At 55.9% G+C, this 14,581-nt stretch overlaps 6 protein-coding genes across 7 annotated transcripts; 3 read left to right on the top strand and 3 right to left on the bottom strand.

The window, feature by feature from the left end:
• Positions 1-11: 11 nt before the first annotated feature.
• On the top strand, positions 12-965 carry LOC117437073 (feather keratin Cos1-2). Its single transcript, XM_034070110.1, has 2 exons — positions 12-64; positions 353-965. The coding sequence occupies exon 2, from the start codon at positions 374-376 to the stop codon at positions 677-679; it is 306 nt and encodes a 101-aa protein (XP_033926001.1). The 5' UTR covers positions 12-64; positions 353-373; the 3' UTR covers positions 680-965.
• A 2,158-nt stretch (positions 966-3,123) lies between these two features.
• On the bottom strand, positions 3,124-4,183 carry LOC117437069 (feather keratin Cos1-2-like). Its single transcript, XM_034070106.1, has 2 exons — positions 4,025-4,183; positions 3,124-3,736 (listed from the first exon to the last, which is right to left on the bottom strand). Exon 2 carries the CDS (start codon positions 3,713-3,715, stop codon positions 3,410-3,412), a length of 306 nt encoding a protein of 101 aa, XP_033925997.1. The 5' UTR covers positions 3,716-3,736; positions 4,025-4,183; the 3' UTR covers positions 3,124-3,409.
• Positions 4,184-4,767: 584 nt separating this feature from the next.
• LOC117437066 (feather keratin Cos1-2-like) lies at positions 4,768-5,798 on the top strand. Of its 2 annotated transcripts, none has more exons than XM_034070103.1 (2): positions 4,768-4,897; positions 5,124-5,798. In XM_034070103.1, the coding sequence occupies exons 1-2, from the start codon at positions 4,783-4,785 to the stop codon at positions 5,510-5,512; spliced, it is 504 nt and encodes a 167-aa protein (XP_033925994.1). In that variant the 5' UTR covers positions 4,768-4,782; the 3' UTR covers positions 5,513-5,798. The 2 variants fall into 2 exon arrangements, with proteins under 2 accessions (XP_033925994.1, XP_033925993.1); XM_034070102.1 differs by having other exon boundaries at positions 5,106-5,798.
• A 2,096-nt stretch (positions 5,799-7,894) lies between these two features.
• Positions 7,895-8,957, bottom strand: LOC117437075 (feather keratin Cos1-2-like). Its single transcript, XM_034070112.1, has 2 exons — positions 8,799-8,957; positions 7,895-8,510 (listed from the first exon to the last, which is right to left on the bottom strand). Exon 2 carries the CDS (start codon positions 8,487-8,489, stop codon positions 8,184-8,186), a length of 306 nt encoding a protein of 101 aa, XP_033926003.1. The 5' UTR covers positions 8,490-8,510; positions 8,799-8,957; the 3' UTR covers positions 7,895-8,183.
• Positions 8,958-9,512: 555 nt separating this feature from the next.
• Positions 9,513-10,572, top strand: LOC117437071 (feather keratin Cos1-1/Cos1-3/Cos2-1). Its single transcript, XM_034070108.1, has 2 exons — positions 9,513-9,671; positions 9,960-10,572. Exon 2 carries the CDS (start codon positions 9,981-9,983, stop codon positions 10,284-10,286), a length of 306 nt encoding a protein of 101 aa, XP_033925999.1. The 5' UTR covers positions 9,513-9,671; positions 9,960-9,980; the 3' UTR covers positions 10,287-10,572.
• A 2,528-nt stretch (positions 10,573-13,100) lies between these two features.
• LOC117437070 (feather keratin Cos1-2) lies at positions 13,101-14,160 on the bottom strand. The gene is made up of 2 exons (XM_034070107.1): positions 14,002-14,160; positions 13,101-13,713 (listed from the first exon to the last, which is right to left on the bottom strand). The coding sequence occupies exon 2, from the start codon at positions 13,690-13,692 to the stop codon at positions 13,387-13,389; it is 306 nt and encodes a 101-aa protein (XP_033925998.1). The 5' UTR covers positions 13,693-13,713; positions 14,002-14,160; the 3' UTR covers positions 13,101-13,386.
• Positions 14,161-14,581: the final 421 nt, after the last annotated feature.

Genomic DNA, 14,581 nt, shown 5'->3' with positions numbered 1-14,581 from the left:
ATAAAAGGCAGCCCAGGTCTGTGCTCCTCATCCCCTTCTCTTGCCTCCTTCTCCTGGGAATCAGGTGAGTGCGAAGCCTCTTGTGCTGCTGCTGCCAGAGCAGGTGGTTCCTGCCCGTGTGTGTGAGGTGCTGGGGGCTGTGGGAGCGCAGGGCTGGGAGCTGCTTGTCATGGGAGAGGGAAGGGGAGAGAAGGGCTTGTGCAGAGAGAGGCTGGGACTGAGCTGAGCTGGCTGCTGGGCTTGGAGGTGCTCAGCGTGTGCTGGGCCAGCAGGTGCCTTGGCTTGCCCAGGCTTGGCTGCAGAGCTGCTGCTCACATGTCCCATCATCTGCTTGCCCCTGCCCTGTGTCCAGGTGAAGCTCCAGCATCCAGACATGTCCTGCTGCAACCCGTGCGTGCCCTGCCAGCCCTGCGGCCCGACCCCGCTGGCCAACAGCTGCAATGAGTGCTGTGTCAGGCAGTGCCAGAGCTCCACCATTGCCATCCAGCCCTCTGCCGTGGTGGTGACCCTGCCCGGCCCCATCCTCAGCTCCTTCCCTCAGAACACCGTTGTGGGCTCCTCCACCTCCGCTGCCGTTGGCAGCATCCTCAGCTGTGAGGGAGTGCCCATCAACTCCGGGGGCTTCGACCTCTCCTGCATCACCAACCGCTCCTGCGGCACCAGGTGCAGACCCTGCTAAAGCTGCGTCCTCAGGCAGGAACCTCCAAGAGCTCACAACATGGATCTGGACAGGAGATAGAGCTTCACGGAGCTGTTTCCTCGTCCCACTCTCCTCTCTGTTCCTTTCCCATCTCCACCTCCCACACCAGCCCAGTGGGGACCTCTCGGCCTCCCTCCCTGCGTGTGAGGGGCAGGCAGACGGACACCCTGCAGGAGCTGCACCGCATCTTGGTGCCTGCCCCTGGTGCTCCCTGTGAGCCACCTCCTTTTCTTCTTTACCCTCATTAAAGTTGTGCTGCATCCAAGCCTTGGCCTTTGAGTTCTCCTTCTTTCTTCTGGATCTCCTTCTGTCTGCTTCCCCTTAGAGGAGATAAAGATATCCCTGGCTATTCCACCAGCAGTGGCCACAGTGAGAGCACAGCTCCAAAGGGTGGCAGGAGTGGGCATGAGGAGATAATACTGTGCAAGGACAGCACACAGCTTCGTTGCTGCCTTCCTGTCCCCTACATCACCCAGCACACCACCCTTGCATGCCCAGCACACATGGGCAATGGCAGATGAGATCACATGCAGTCCTTCAGCATCTTGCAGAGCCCCACTCGCTCCAGGCATGCAGGGCCGAGGTAAGCCAACACTTAGGAAAATGACAGTGGTTACATCAAAGTCCCTCAGGTTAGGTGACACATATGGGGAGCTGATAAATATCACCATAGTCACTACTGGTGCTTCATTTAGACATACACATGTCTATGGGTCCAGAAGGATTCAAGCAAGAGTGCTGAAGGATCTGACTGAGGAGCATGCCAAGACACTCTCCATCATTAATCAGCGGTGCTGGTGTAATGGGCAGATATGCATCAGTTAGAGGTTGGCCAATGTGATGCTTCTTTAAAAAAAAGGCAGGAAAGATTTTCCTAATGCTCCAGCCCTGTTAGACTGAGCTCAGTGCTGGGAAATGTCATGGAGCAGATGATCCTCTGTGGCACAGTCAGGCACATAGAGGGAAATGGAGGCATCAGAGCCAGTCCGTACAGGTTCCTGAAGGGCAGGTTCTGTTTGACCAACTTGATCTCCTTCTATGACAAAGAGACCAACCTGGTTGATGAGGGAAAGGCTCTAGACACTGTCCAGTGTTGTTTGATATCTTCATTGATGATCTGAATGAGGGGATGGAGGGAACCCTCAGGGAATATGCAGACAACACCAAATTGGGTGGGAGTATTGATTTCCTGAAGAGTAGGAAACTCTGCAGAGTGATCTGGGCAAGCTGGATCCATGGGCTGTGGCCAATGGGATGAGGTTCAACAAGGCAAAGTGCTGTGTCCTGCATTTGGGCCACAACAAGCCCAAGCAACACTCCAGACCAGAAAAGTGTGGATGGTCATAGAAAAGGACATGGGGGTGCAGATTGAGGGATCTGAGTATGGCCAGTATAGTGCCCAGGCAGCCAAAAAAGCAAATGGAATCCTGTTCTGGATCAGACAGTGTGGCCAGGAGGCCCAGGGCATTGAGGCTGCACCACAAATCCTGTGCCCTTATTCTTACGGGTCTCTACAGCTACCTGGTAGGAGGTTATAGTGAGGTGGGGTTGGTCTCTTCTGCCAGGTAAGAAGTGATAGGACAAAATGAAATGGCCTCAAGCTACATCACGGGAGGTTTAGAATGGAGATTAAGAACAATTTCTACATCAAAACTGTGATCAGGAATAGGAACAGGCTGCCCAGGGAAGTGATGGAATTTGAACATCCCCAGAAGCCTTAAACAACGTGTACATGAGGACCTTAGTGACAATGATTACTGGTGGATCTGGCAGTGCTGGGGAACAGTTGGACTTGATGATCTTAAAGGTCTGTTCCAACCTCATTGATTCTATGATTTGATGAGAGGGGCCAGGATTTTGAGCATTACCCAGCACAGAAGACCAAGGCTTACAAAGGAAATTTTCAAGTATCATTGAAAAGCACATCTATATGCTTGCATTCATAAAGAAGCCACATTCATTTGATCAGAGAAGATGAACACCTGAAATACAATGAGATCCTCCTGGGGCTGCTGGGTTCACAGGTAGCAGGGACTCTATTTCACAGCCTGAGTTGGCTGATACTAGTGCTAAGTGTTGGCTTTCCTCAGCACTCCTGAAGAGAGCTGGGCTCTGCCAGGTGCTGAAGGACTGTATGAGGCAGGATCACATCTGCCTGTGCCCATGTGTGCTGGGCATGTAGGGGCAGTGTGCTGGGTGATGTAGTGGAGAGGAAGGCAGTGAGAAGAGCGGACAGTGAGAAGAAGCTGTGTACTTTTCCTGAAGAGTATTATCTACTCATGCCCACGCCTGCCACCCTTAGGAGCTGTGCTCTCACTGACGGCCATTGCTGGTGGAGTAGCCACAGATGTCTTTGTCAGCTCCAACGGGAAGCAGAAAAGGAGGAGTTACCACAGAAGGAAAGAGGACTCAAAGGCCAAGGCTTGGATGCAGCACAACTTTAATGAGGGTAAAGAAGAAAAGGAGGTGGCTCACAGGGAGCACCAGGGGCAGGCACCAAGATGCGGTGCAGCTCCTGCAGGGTGTCCGTCTGCCTGCCCCTCACACGCAGGGAGGGAGGCCGAGAGGTCCCCACTGGGCTGGTGTGGGAGGTGGAGATGGGAAAGGAACAGAGAGGAGAGTGGGACGAGGAAACAGCTCCGTGAAGCTCTATCTCCTGTCCAGATCCATGTTGTGAGCTCTTGGAGGTTCCTGCCTGAGGACGCAGCTTTAGCAGGGTCTGCACCTGGTGCCGCAGGAGCGGTTGGTGATGCAGGAGAGGTCGAAGCACCCGGAGTTGATGGGCACTCCCTCACAGCTGAGGATGCTGCCAACGGCAGCGGAGGTGGAGGAGCCCACAACGGTGTTCTGAGGGAAGGAGCTGAGGATGGGGCCGGGCAGGGTCACCACCACAGCAGAGGGCTGGATGGCAACGACGGAGTCCTGGCACTGCCTGACACAGCACTCATTGCAGCTGTTGGCCAGCGGGGTCGGGCCGCAGGGCTGGCAGGGCACGCACGGGTTGCAGCAGGACATGTCTGGATGCTGGAGCTTCACCTGGACACAGGGCAGGGGCAAGCAGATGATGGGACATGTGAGCAGCAGCTCTGCAGCCAAGCCTGGGCAAGCCAAGGCACCTGCTGGCCCAGCACACGCTGAGCACCTCCAAGCCCAGCAGCCAGCTCAGCTCAGTCCCAGCCTCTCTCTGCACAAGCCCTTCTCTCCCCTTCCCTCTCCCATGACAAGCAGCTCCCAGCCCTGCGCTCCCACAGCCCCCAGCACCTCACACACACGGGCAGGAACCACCTGCTCTGGCAGCAGCAGCACAAGAGGCTTCGCACTCACCTGATTCCCAGGAGAAGGAGGCCAGAGAAGGGGATGAGGAGCACAGACCTGGGCTGCCTTTTATAGTCGTCCTGCAGTGCCTCAGGCCCACAGGCACCTTTGTGGCAGGAGGCATTTCCTGACAAGCTCATGGCAAATGCAAACCCTCCCAGGTAATGGCAGGGGCCGTGTCCCCGTTTCCGCCACTGCTGCCTTTTAATTTCCCGGCTCAGGTGCTTTGCCATAGGAAGGCTTCTGTAAGTGCCGGCAGGACAAGAACAAGGGTTTCTGGGGCAGAACCACGTGAGCGCAGCACAAGCCTCCCATCAAGGGCTGGTGCATCCCGTGCAGGCAGGGGATGTGCTCCTGGCTCATTCCTGTGGCCTTGCTTGTGGCCAAGGTGTCAGGAAATGGGCACCGCTCTGGTGCTTCTCTTCCGCATGCCCAAGGACTGCCGCAGGAGAGGACATGGCACAGCCTTTCCTCTTGCTGCCCTCAGCTCTCTCTGAGGGAAGGCCATTGCTGTGTGCAGATGGGCTTCTGCTGGGAGGGCTGGACCCTACTGCAACACCAACAGTGCTCTCAGGGCACCTGTGCTGGGCCTACACTTGTGGGCTCCTCCACTGCAAACCCTTGTTCATGTCCTGCCGCCACTTACAGAAGCCTTCCTATGGCAAAGCACCTGAGCCGGGAAATTAAAAGGCAGCAGTGGCGGAAACGGGGACACGGCCCCTGCCATTACCTGGGAGGGTTTGCATTTGCCATGAGCTTGTCAGGAAATGCCTCCTGCCACAAAGGTGCCTGTGGGCCTGAGGCACTGCAGGACGACTATAAAAGGCAGCCCAGGTCTGTGCTCCTCATCCCCTTCTCTGGCCTCCTTCTCCTGGGAATCAGGTGAGTGCGAAGCCTCTTGTGCTGCTGCTGCCAGAGCAGGTGGTTCCTGCCCGTGTGTGTGAGCTGCTGGGGGCTGTGGGAGCGCAGGGCTGGGAGCTGCTTGTCATGGGAGAGGGAAGGGGAGAGAAGGGCTTGTGCAGAGAGAGGCTGGGACTGAGCTGAGCTGGCTGCTGGGCTTGGAGGTGCTCAGCGTGTGCTGGGCCAGCAGGTGCCTTGGCTTGCCCAGGCTTGGCTGCAGAGCTGCTGCTGGCGTGTCCCATCATCTGCTTGCCCCTGCCCTGTGTCCAGGTGAAGCTCCAGCATCCAGACATGTCCTGCTGCAACCCGTGCATGCCCTGCCAGCCCTGCGGCCCGACCCCCCTGGCCAGCAGCTGCAATGAGTGCTGTGTCAGGCAGTGCCAGAGCTCCACCATTGCCATCCAGCCCTCTGCTGTGGTGGTGACCCTGCCCGGCCCCATCCTCAGCTCCTTCCCTCAGAACACCGTTGTGGGCTCCTCCACCTCCGCTGCCGTTGGCAGCATCCTCAGCTGTGAGGGAGTGCCCATCAACTCTGGGGGCTTCGACCTCTCCTGCATCACCAACCGCTCCTGCGGCACCAGGTGCAGACCCTGCTAAAGCTGCGTCCTCAGGCAGGAACCTCCAAGAGCTCACAACATGGATCTGGACAGGAGATAGAGCTTCACGGAGCTCTTTCCTCGTCCCACTCTCCTCTCTGTTCCTTTCTCATCTCCACCTCCCACACCAGCCCAGTGGGGACCTCTCGGCCTCCCTCCCTGCGTGTGAGGGGCAGGCAGACGGACACCCTGCAGGAGCTGCACCGCATCTTGGTGCCTGCCCCTGGTGCTCCCTGTGAGCCACCTCCTTTTCTTCTTTACCCTCATTAAAGTTGTGCTGCATCCAAGCCTGGGCCTCTGAGTCCTCCTTCCTCCTGTGTGAAATATCATAGTCTGCTTCCCGTTGGAGCTGACAAAGACATCTGTGGCTACTCCACCAGCAATGGCCGTCAGTGAGAGCACAGCTCCAAAGGGTGGCAGGCGTGGGCATGAGTAGATAATACTCTTCAGGAAAAGTACACAGCTTCTTCTCACTGTCCGCTCTTCTCACTGCCTTCCTCTCCACTACATCACCCGGCACACCAGCCTCGCATGCCCAGCACACATGGGCACAGGCAGATGAGATCCTGCCTCATACAGTCCTTCAGCACCTGGCAGAGCCCAGCTCTCTTCAGGAGTGCTGAGGAAAGCCAACACTTAGCACTAGTATCAGCCAACTCAGGCTGTGAAATAGAGTCCCTACTACCTGTGAACCCAGCAGCCCCAGGAGGATCTCATTGTATTTCAGGTGTTCATCTTCTCTGATCAAATGAATGTGGCTTCTTTATGAATGCAAGCATATAGATGTGCTTTTCAATGATACTTGAAAATTTCCTTTGTAAGCCTTGGTCTTCTGTGCTGGGTAATGCTCAAAATCCTGGCCCCTCTCATCAAATCATAGAATCAATGAGGTTGGAACAGACCTTTAAGATCATCAAGTCCAACTGTTCCCCAGCACTGCCAGATCCACCAGTAATCATTGTCACTAAGGGCCTCATGTACATGTTGTTTAAGGCTTCTGGGGATGTTCAAATTCCATTACTTCCCTGAGCAGCCTCTTCCTATTCCTGATCACACTCTTGATGTAGAAATTATTCCTAATCTCCAGTCTAAACCTCCCGTGATGTAGTTTGAGGCCATTTCATTTTGTCCTATCACTTCTAACCTGGCAGAAGAGATCGGCCCCACCTCACTATAACCTCCTATCAGGTAGCTGTAGAGAACCGTAAGGTCCAGACTAAATTTCCATACGTCCATACGCTCATCACCCTTGTGCTCCAGGCCCTTCACCTGCTCCAGTGTCTTCTGGCCCTGCTCCAGCACCTCAATGTCTCTCTTGTAGTGATAGGGCCTGAAGTGAATAAGGGGTACAAAATAAGACCTTCCTGCCCTGGCCCTCCTGGACATACTGTCTGATCCAGATCAGGATTCCATTTGCCTTCTTGGCTGCCTGGACTCTGTATGGGCCATACTCAGATCCCTCAATCTGCACCCCCAAGTCCTTTTCCATGAGCAGGTTTCCATCCTCACTTTCTTTGTCTGGAGCATTGCAGGCAGTCCTTGTGGCCCAAATGCAGAACACAGCACTTTGCCTTGTTGAACCTCATCCCATTGACCACAGCCCATGGATCCAGCTTGCCCAGATCACTCTGCAGAGATTCCCACCCTCCACAAAGTCAACACTCCCACCCAATTTGCTACTGTCTGCATATTCCCTGAAGGTGTCCTCTGTCCCCTCATCCAAATCATCAATGAAGATATAGAACAACACTGAACAGTGTCTAGAGCCTTTCCCTCATCAACCAGTTTGGCCACTTTGTCATAGAAGGAGATCAGGTTGGTTAAACAGAACCTGCCCTTCATGAACCAGGACAGCTGATCAACGGAGAGTGGCTTGGCAAGATGTGCTGGCAGATCCTTCAGCACTCTTGTTTGGAATCCTCTGCACCATAGGCATGCATACATCCAAATGGAGCAATATTATTTCCTGGTTTATGGGGACATTTATCAGCTCCCATGTGCGTCACGTAACCTGGGGGACTCGGATGGTACCACTGTCATTTTCCTAAGTGTTGGCTTAACCCAGCCATGCACGACTGAAGAGAGCTGGGCTCTGCCAGGTGCTGAAGGACTGTATGAGGTAGGACCTCATCTGCATGTGCCCATATGTGCTGGGCATGCGACGCTGGTGTGCCGGGGGATGTACGGGAGAGGAAGGCAGCAGTGAAGCTGTGTGCTGTTCCTGAGAAGTACTGTCTCCTCATGCCCACTCCGGAAAACCTTTGGAACCAGCTCTCACTGATGGTGACTGCTGGTGGAATAGCCAGGGATGTCTTCATCAGCTCCAAAGGGAAGCAGACTATAAGATTTCACACAGAAGGAAAGAGGACTCAGAGGCACAGGCTTGGATGCAGCACAACTTTAATGAGGGTAAAGAAGAAAAGGAGGTGGCTCACAGGGAGCACCAGGGGCAGGCACCAAGATGTGGTGCAGCTCCTGCAGGGTGTCCGTCTGCCTGCCCTCACACGCAGGGAGGGAGGGAGGCCGAGAGGTCCCCACTGGTCTGGTGTGGGAGGTGGAGATGGGAAAGGAACAGAGAGGAGAATGGGAGGAGGAAACAGCTCCGTGAAGCTCTATCTCCTGTCCAGATCCATGTTGTGAGCTCTTGGAGGTTCCTGCCTGAGGATGCAGCTTTAGCAGGGTCTGCACCTGGTGCCGCAGGAGCGGTTGGTGATGCAGGAGAGGTCGAAGCACCCGGAGTTGATGGGCACTCCCTCACAGCTGAGGATGCTGCCAACGGCAGCGGAGGTGGAGGAGCCCACAACGGTGTTCTGAGGGAAGGAGCTGAGGATGGGGCCGGGCAGGGTCACCACCACAGCAGAGGGCTGGATGGCAATGGTGGAGCTCTGGCACTGCCTGACACAGCACTCATTGCAGCTGTTGGCCAGCGGGGTCGGGCCGCAGGGCTGGCAGGGCACGCACGGGTTGCAGCAGGACATGTCTGGATGCTGGAGCTTCACCTGGACACAGGGCAGGGGCAAGCAGATGATGGGACATGCCAGCAGCAGCTCTGTAGCCAAGCCTGGGCAAGCCAAGGCACCTGCTGGCCCAGCACACGCTGAGCACCTCCAAGCCCAGCAGCCAGCTCAGCTCAGTCCCAGCCTCTCTCTGCACAAGCCCTTCTCTCCCCTTCCCTCTCCCATGACAAGCAGCTCCCAGCCCTGCGCTCCCACAGCCCCCAGCACCTCACACACACGGGCAGGAACCACCTGCTCTGGCAGCAGCAGCACAAGAGGCTTCGCACTCACCTGATTCCCAGGAGAAGGAGGCCAGAGAAGGGGATGAGGAGCACAGACCTGGGCTGCCTTTTATAGTCGTCCTGCAGTGCCTCAGGCCCACAGGCACCTTTGTGGCAGGAGGCATTTCCTGACAAGCTCATGGCAAATGCAAACCCTCCCAGGTAATGGCAGGGGCCGTGTCCCCGTTTCCGCCACTGCTGCCTTTTAATTTCCCGGCTCAGGTGCTTTGCCATAGGAAGGCTTCTGTAAGTGGCGGCAGGACATGAACAAGGGTTTGCAGTGGAGGAGCCCACAAGTGTAGGCCCAGCACAGGTGCCCTGAGAGCACTGTTGGTGTTGCAGTAGGGCCCAGCCCTCCCAGCAGAAGCCCATCTGCACACAGCAATGGCCTTCCCTCAGAGAGAGCTGAGGGCAGCAAGAGGAAAGGCTGTGCCATGTCCTCTCCTGCGGCAGTCCTTGGGCATGCGGAAGAGAAGCACCAGAGCGGTGCCCATTTCCTGACACCTTGGCCACAAGCAAGGCCACAGGAATGAGCCAGGAGCACATCCCCTGCCTGCACGGGATGCACCAGCCCTTGATGGGAGGCTTGTGCTGCGCTCACGTGGTTCTGCCCCGGAAACCCTTGTTCTTGTCCTGCCGGCACTTACAGAAGCCTTCCTATGGCAAAGCACCTGAGCCGGGAAATTAAAAGGCAGCAGTGGCGGAAACGGGGACACGGCCCCTGCCATTACCTGGGAGGGTTTGCATTTGCCATGAGCTTGTCAGGAAATGCCTCCTGCCACAAAGGTGCCTGTGGGCCTGAGGCACTGCAGGACGACTATAAAAGGCAGCCCAGGTCTGTGCTCCTCATCCCCTTCTCTGGCCTCCTTCTCCTGGGAATCAGGTGAGTGCGAAGCCTCTTGTGCTGCTGCTGCCAGAGCAGGTGGTTCCTGCCCGTGTGTGTGAGGTGCTGGGGGCTGTGGGAGCGCAGGGCTGGGAGCTGCTTGTCATGGGAGAGGGAAGGGGAGAGAAGGGCTTGTGCAGAGAGAGGCTGGGACTGAGCTGAGCTGGCTGCTGGGCTTGGAGGTGCTCAGCGTGTGCTGGGCCAGCAGGTGCCTTGGCTTGCCCAGGCTTGGCTGCAGAGCTGCTGCTCACATGTCCCATCATCTGCTTGCCCCTGCCCTGTGTCCAGGTGAAGCTCCAGCATCCAGACATGTCCTGCTGCAACCCGTGCGTGCCCTGCCAGCCCTGCGGCCCGACCCCGCTGGCCAACAGCTGCAATGAGTGCTGTGTCAGGCAGTGCCAGAGCTCCACCGTCGTCATTGAGCCTTCCCCCGTGGTGGTGACCCTGCCTGGCCCCATCCTCAGCTCCTTCCCTCAGAACACCGTTGTGGGCTCCTCCACCTCCGCTGCCGTTGGCAGCATCCTCAGCTGTGAGGGAGTGCCCATCAACTCCGGGGGCTTCGACCTCTCCTGCATCACCAACCGCTCCTGCGGCACCAGGTGCAGACCCTGCTAAAGCTGCGTCCTCAGGCAGGAACCTCCAAGAGCTCACAACATGGATCTGGACAGGAGATAGAGCTTCACGGAGCTGTTTCCTCGTCCCACTGTCCTCCCTATTCCTTTCCTGTCTCCACCTCCCACACCAGCCCAGTGGGGACCTCTCAGCCTCCCTCCCTGCGTGTGAGGGGCAGGCAGACGGACACCCTGCAGGAGCTGCACCGCATCTTGGTGCCTGCCCCTGGTGCTCCCTGTGAGCCACCTCCTTTTCTTCTTTACCCTCATTAAAGTTGTGCTGCATCCAAGCCTGGGCCTCTGAGTCCTCCTTCCTTCTGTGTGAAATATCATGGTCTGCTTCCCGTTGGAGCTGACAAAGACATCTGTGGCTACTCCACCAGCAATGGCCGTCAGTGAGAGCACAGGTCCAAAGGGTAGCAGGATTGGGCATGAGGAGACAGTACTGCTCAGGAACAGCACACAGTTTTGTCTCTGGCTTCTTCACTCCTGCATTACCCAGCACACTACTCCTACCTACCCAGCACACATGGGCACAGGCAGGTTAGATCCTACCTCATACAGTCCTTCAGCACCTGGCAGAGCCCAACTCTCTTCAGGCATGCAGGGCTGAGATAACTCACTTGTCAGGAAAATGACAGTGGTACCATCAGAGTCCCCCAGGTTAGGTGACACACATGGGGAGCTGGTAAATATCCCCTTAAACCAGGAAATAATATTGCTCCATTTGGACGTACACTTGTCTATGGGTCCGGAAGGTTCCAAGCAAGAGTGCTGAAGGATCTGACAGAGGAGTGTGACAAGCCACTCTCTATCATTGATCAGCAGTGCTGGTGTAGTGGGCAGATCCACAGGGTTTGGAGGTTGGCCAATGTGATGCTTCTTTAACAATGGCATGAAATATGATCCCAAAGCTCCAGGCCTGTTAGACTGAGCTCAGTGCTGGGAAAGGTCATGGAGCAGATGATGCTTGGTGAGACCATAAGGTATGTACTGGGAAATGGAGGGATCAGACCCAATCTGCATGGGTTCCTGAAGGGCAGGTGCTGCTTAACCAGCTTGATCTGCTTGTACGAGAAGGTTACCAGCCTGGTTTATGAGGGAAAGTCTGTGGACATTGTCCATTTGACTTTAGTAAAGTGTTTAACACTGTGTCCCATATCGTTCTCCTGGAGAAAGTGATTACTCATGGTCTGGAACTGTGGATTCTTTGCTGGATTGTAAAATGGCTGGTTGAAGGATTCCAAATAGTGGTGGGAAATGGTGTCACATCTAGTTGGCAACTGGTCACTAGTGGTGGTCCTCAGGGTTTGGTCTTGGGGCCAGTGTTGTTTACTATATTCATTGGTGATCTGGATGAGGGGATGGAAGGCACCCTCAGGGAATTTGTGGACAACATGAAGTTGGGTGGGAGAGTTGATCTTCTGGAGGAGGGTTGATCTTCTGGAGGGTGGGAATCTCTGCAGAGGGGTCTGGGCAAGCTGGATCTATGGGCTGTGGCCAATGGGATGAGGTCAACTACACAAAGTGCTGTGTTCTGTATTGGGGCCACAATAATCAGACTGCAACGCTGCAAGATGGGAAAGAGGGGCTGGAAACTACTAATGGAAAAGGATTTGGGGTTGCTGATTGACGGACGTGAACATGGCCCATACAGTGCCCAGGCAGCCAAGGCCAACAGCATCCTTGCCTGGATCAGACATAGTATGTCCAGCAGGGCCAGGGATTTTGAGGCTGTACCTCGATTCCTGTGTCATTCTGGGACCCTCACTACAAGAGAGACATTCAGTTTCTGGAGCAAGTCCAGAGAAGGGCAACGGAGCTTGTGAAAGGCCTGGAGAACAAGTGGGACAAGCAACCCATGAAGGACCTGGGGGTGAGTGGTGGGGTTAGTGTGGATATTATGGCTCTCTACAGCTACCTGATAGGAGGTTATAGTGAGGTGGGGTCGGTCTCTTCTGCCAGGTAAGAAGTGATAGGACAAAATGAAATGGCCTCAAGCTACATCAGGGGAGGTTTAGACTGGAGATTAGGAACAATTTCTACATCAAAACTGTGATCAGGAATAGGAACAGGCTGCCAGGGAAGTGATGGAATTTGAACATCCCCAGAAGCCTTAAACAACATGTACATGAGGCCCTTAGTGACAATGATTACTGGTGGATCTGGCAGTGCTGGGGCACGGTTGGACTTGATGATCTCAAAGGTCTGTTCCAACCTCATTGATTCTATGATTTGATGAGAGGGGCCAGGATTTCGAGCATTACCCAGCACAGAAGACCAAGGCTTACAAAGGAAATTTTCAAGTATCATTGAAAAGCACATCTCTATGCTTGCATTCATAAAGAAGCCACATTCATTTGATCAGAGAAGATGAACACCTGAAATACAATGAGATCCTCCTGGGCCTGCTGGGTTCACAGGTAGTAGGGACTCTTTCACAGCCTGAGTTGGCTGATACTAGTGCTAAGTGTTGGCTTTCCTCAGCACTCCTGAAGAGAGCTGGGCTCTGCCAGGTGCTGAAGGACTGTATGAGGTAGGATCACATCTGCCTGTGCCCATGTGTGCTGGGCATGCGAGGCTGGTGTGCCGGGTGATGTAGTGGAGAGGAAGGCAGTGAGAAGAGCGGACAGTGAGAAGAAGCTGTGCACTTTTCCTGAAGAGTATTATCTACTCATGCCCACGCCTGCCACCCTTTGGAGCTGTGCTCTCACTGTGGCCACTGCTGGTGGAGTAGCCACAGACGTCTTTGTCAGCTCCAAGGGGAAGCAGACTATGATATTTCACACAGGAGGAAGGAGGACTCAGAGGCCAAGGCTTGGATGCAGCACAACTTTAATGAGGGTAAAGAAGAAAAGGAGGTGGCTCACAGGGAGCACCAGGGGCAGGCACCAAGATGTGGTGCAGCTCCTGCAGGGTGTCCGTCTGCCTGCCCCTCACACGCAGGGAGGGAGGCCGAGAGGTCCCCACTGGTCTGGTGTGGGAGGTGGAGATGGGAAAGGAACAGAGAGGAGAGTGGGACGAGGAAAGAGCTCCGTGAAGCTCTATCTCCTGTCCAGATCCATGTTGTGAGCTCTTGGAGGTTCCTGCCTGAGGACGCAGCTTTAGCAGGGTCTGCACCTGGTGCCGCAGGAGCGGTTGGTGATGCAGGAGAGGTCGAAGCCCCCGGAGTTGATGGGCACTCCCTCACAGCTGAGGATGCTGCCAACGGCAGCGGAGGTGGAGGAGCCCACAACGGTGTTCTGAGGGAAGGAGCTGAGGATGGGGCCGGGCAGGGTCACCACCACGGCAGAGGGCTGGATGGCAATGGTGGAGCTCTGGCACTGCCTGACACAGCACTCATTGCAGCTGTTGGCCAGCGGGGTCGGGCCGCAGGGCTGGCAGGGCACGCACGGGTTGCAGCAGGACATGTCTGGATGCTGGAGCTTCACCTGGACACAGGGCAGGGGCAAGCAGATGATGGGACACGCCAGCAGCAGCTCTGCAGCCAAGCCTGGGCAAGCCAAGGCACCTGCTGGCCCAGCACACGCTGAGCACCTCCAAGCCCAGCAGCCAGCTCAGCTCAGTCCCAGCCTCTCTCTGCACAAGCCCTTCTCTCCCCTTCCCTCTCCCATGACAAGCAGCTCCCAGCCCTGCGCTCCCACAGCCCCCAGCACCTCACACACACGGGCAGGAACCACCTGCTCTGGCAGCAGCAGCACAAGAGGCTTCGCACTCACCTGATTCCCAGGAGAAGGAGGCCAGAGAAGGGGATGAGGAGCACAGACCTGGGCTGCCTTTTATAGTCGTCCTGCAGTGCCTCAGGCCCACAGGCACCTTTGTGGCAGGAGGCATTTCCTGACAAGCTCATGGCAAATGCAAACCCTCCCAGGTAATGGCAGGGGCCGTGTCCCCGTTTCCGCCACTGCTGCCTTTTAATTTCCCGGCTCAGGTGCTTTGCCATAGGAAGGCTTCTGTAAGTGCCGGCAGGACAAGAACAAGGGTTTCCGGGGCAGAACCACGTGAGCGCAGCACAAGCCTCCCATCAAGGGCTGGTGCATCCCGTGCAGGCAGGGGATGTGCTCCTGGCTCATTCCTGTGGCCTTGCTTGTGGCCAAGGTGTCAGGAAATGGGCACCGCTCTGGTGCTTCTCTTCCGCATGCCCAAGGACTGCCGCAGGAGAGGACATGGCACAGCCTTTCCTCTTGCTGCCCTCAGCTCTCTCTGAGGGAAGGCCATTGCTGTGTGCAGATGGGCTTCTGCTGGGAGGGCTGGGCCCTACTGCAACACCAACAGTGCTCTCAGGGCACCTGTGCTGGG

Source organism: Melopsittacus undulatus, chromosome 17, assembly GCF_012275295.1.
Source record: "Melopsittacus undulatus isolate bMelUnd1 chromosome 17, bMelUnd1.mat.Z, whole genome shotgun sequence".
Lineage (NCBI taxonomy): Eukaryota > Metazoa > Chordata > Aves > Psittaciformes > Psittaculidae > Melopsittacus > Melopsittacus undulatus.
This window is presented reverse-complemented; position numbering and strand designations above follow the sequence as displayed.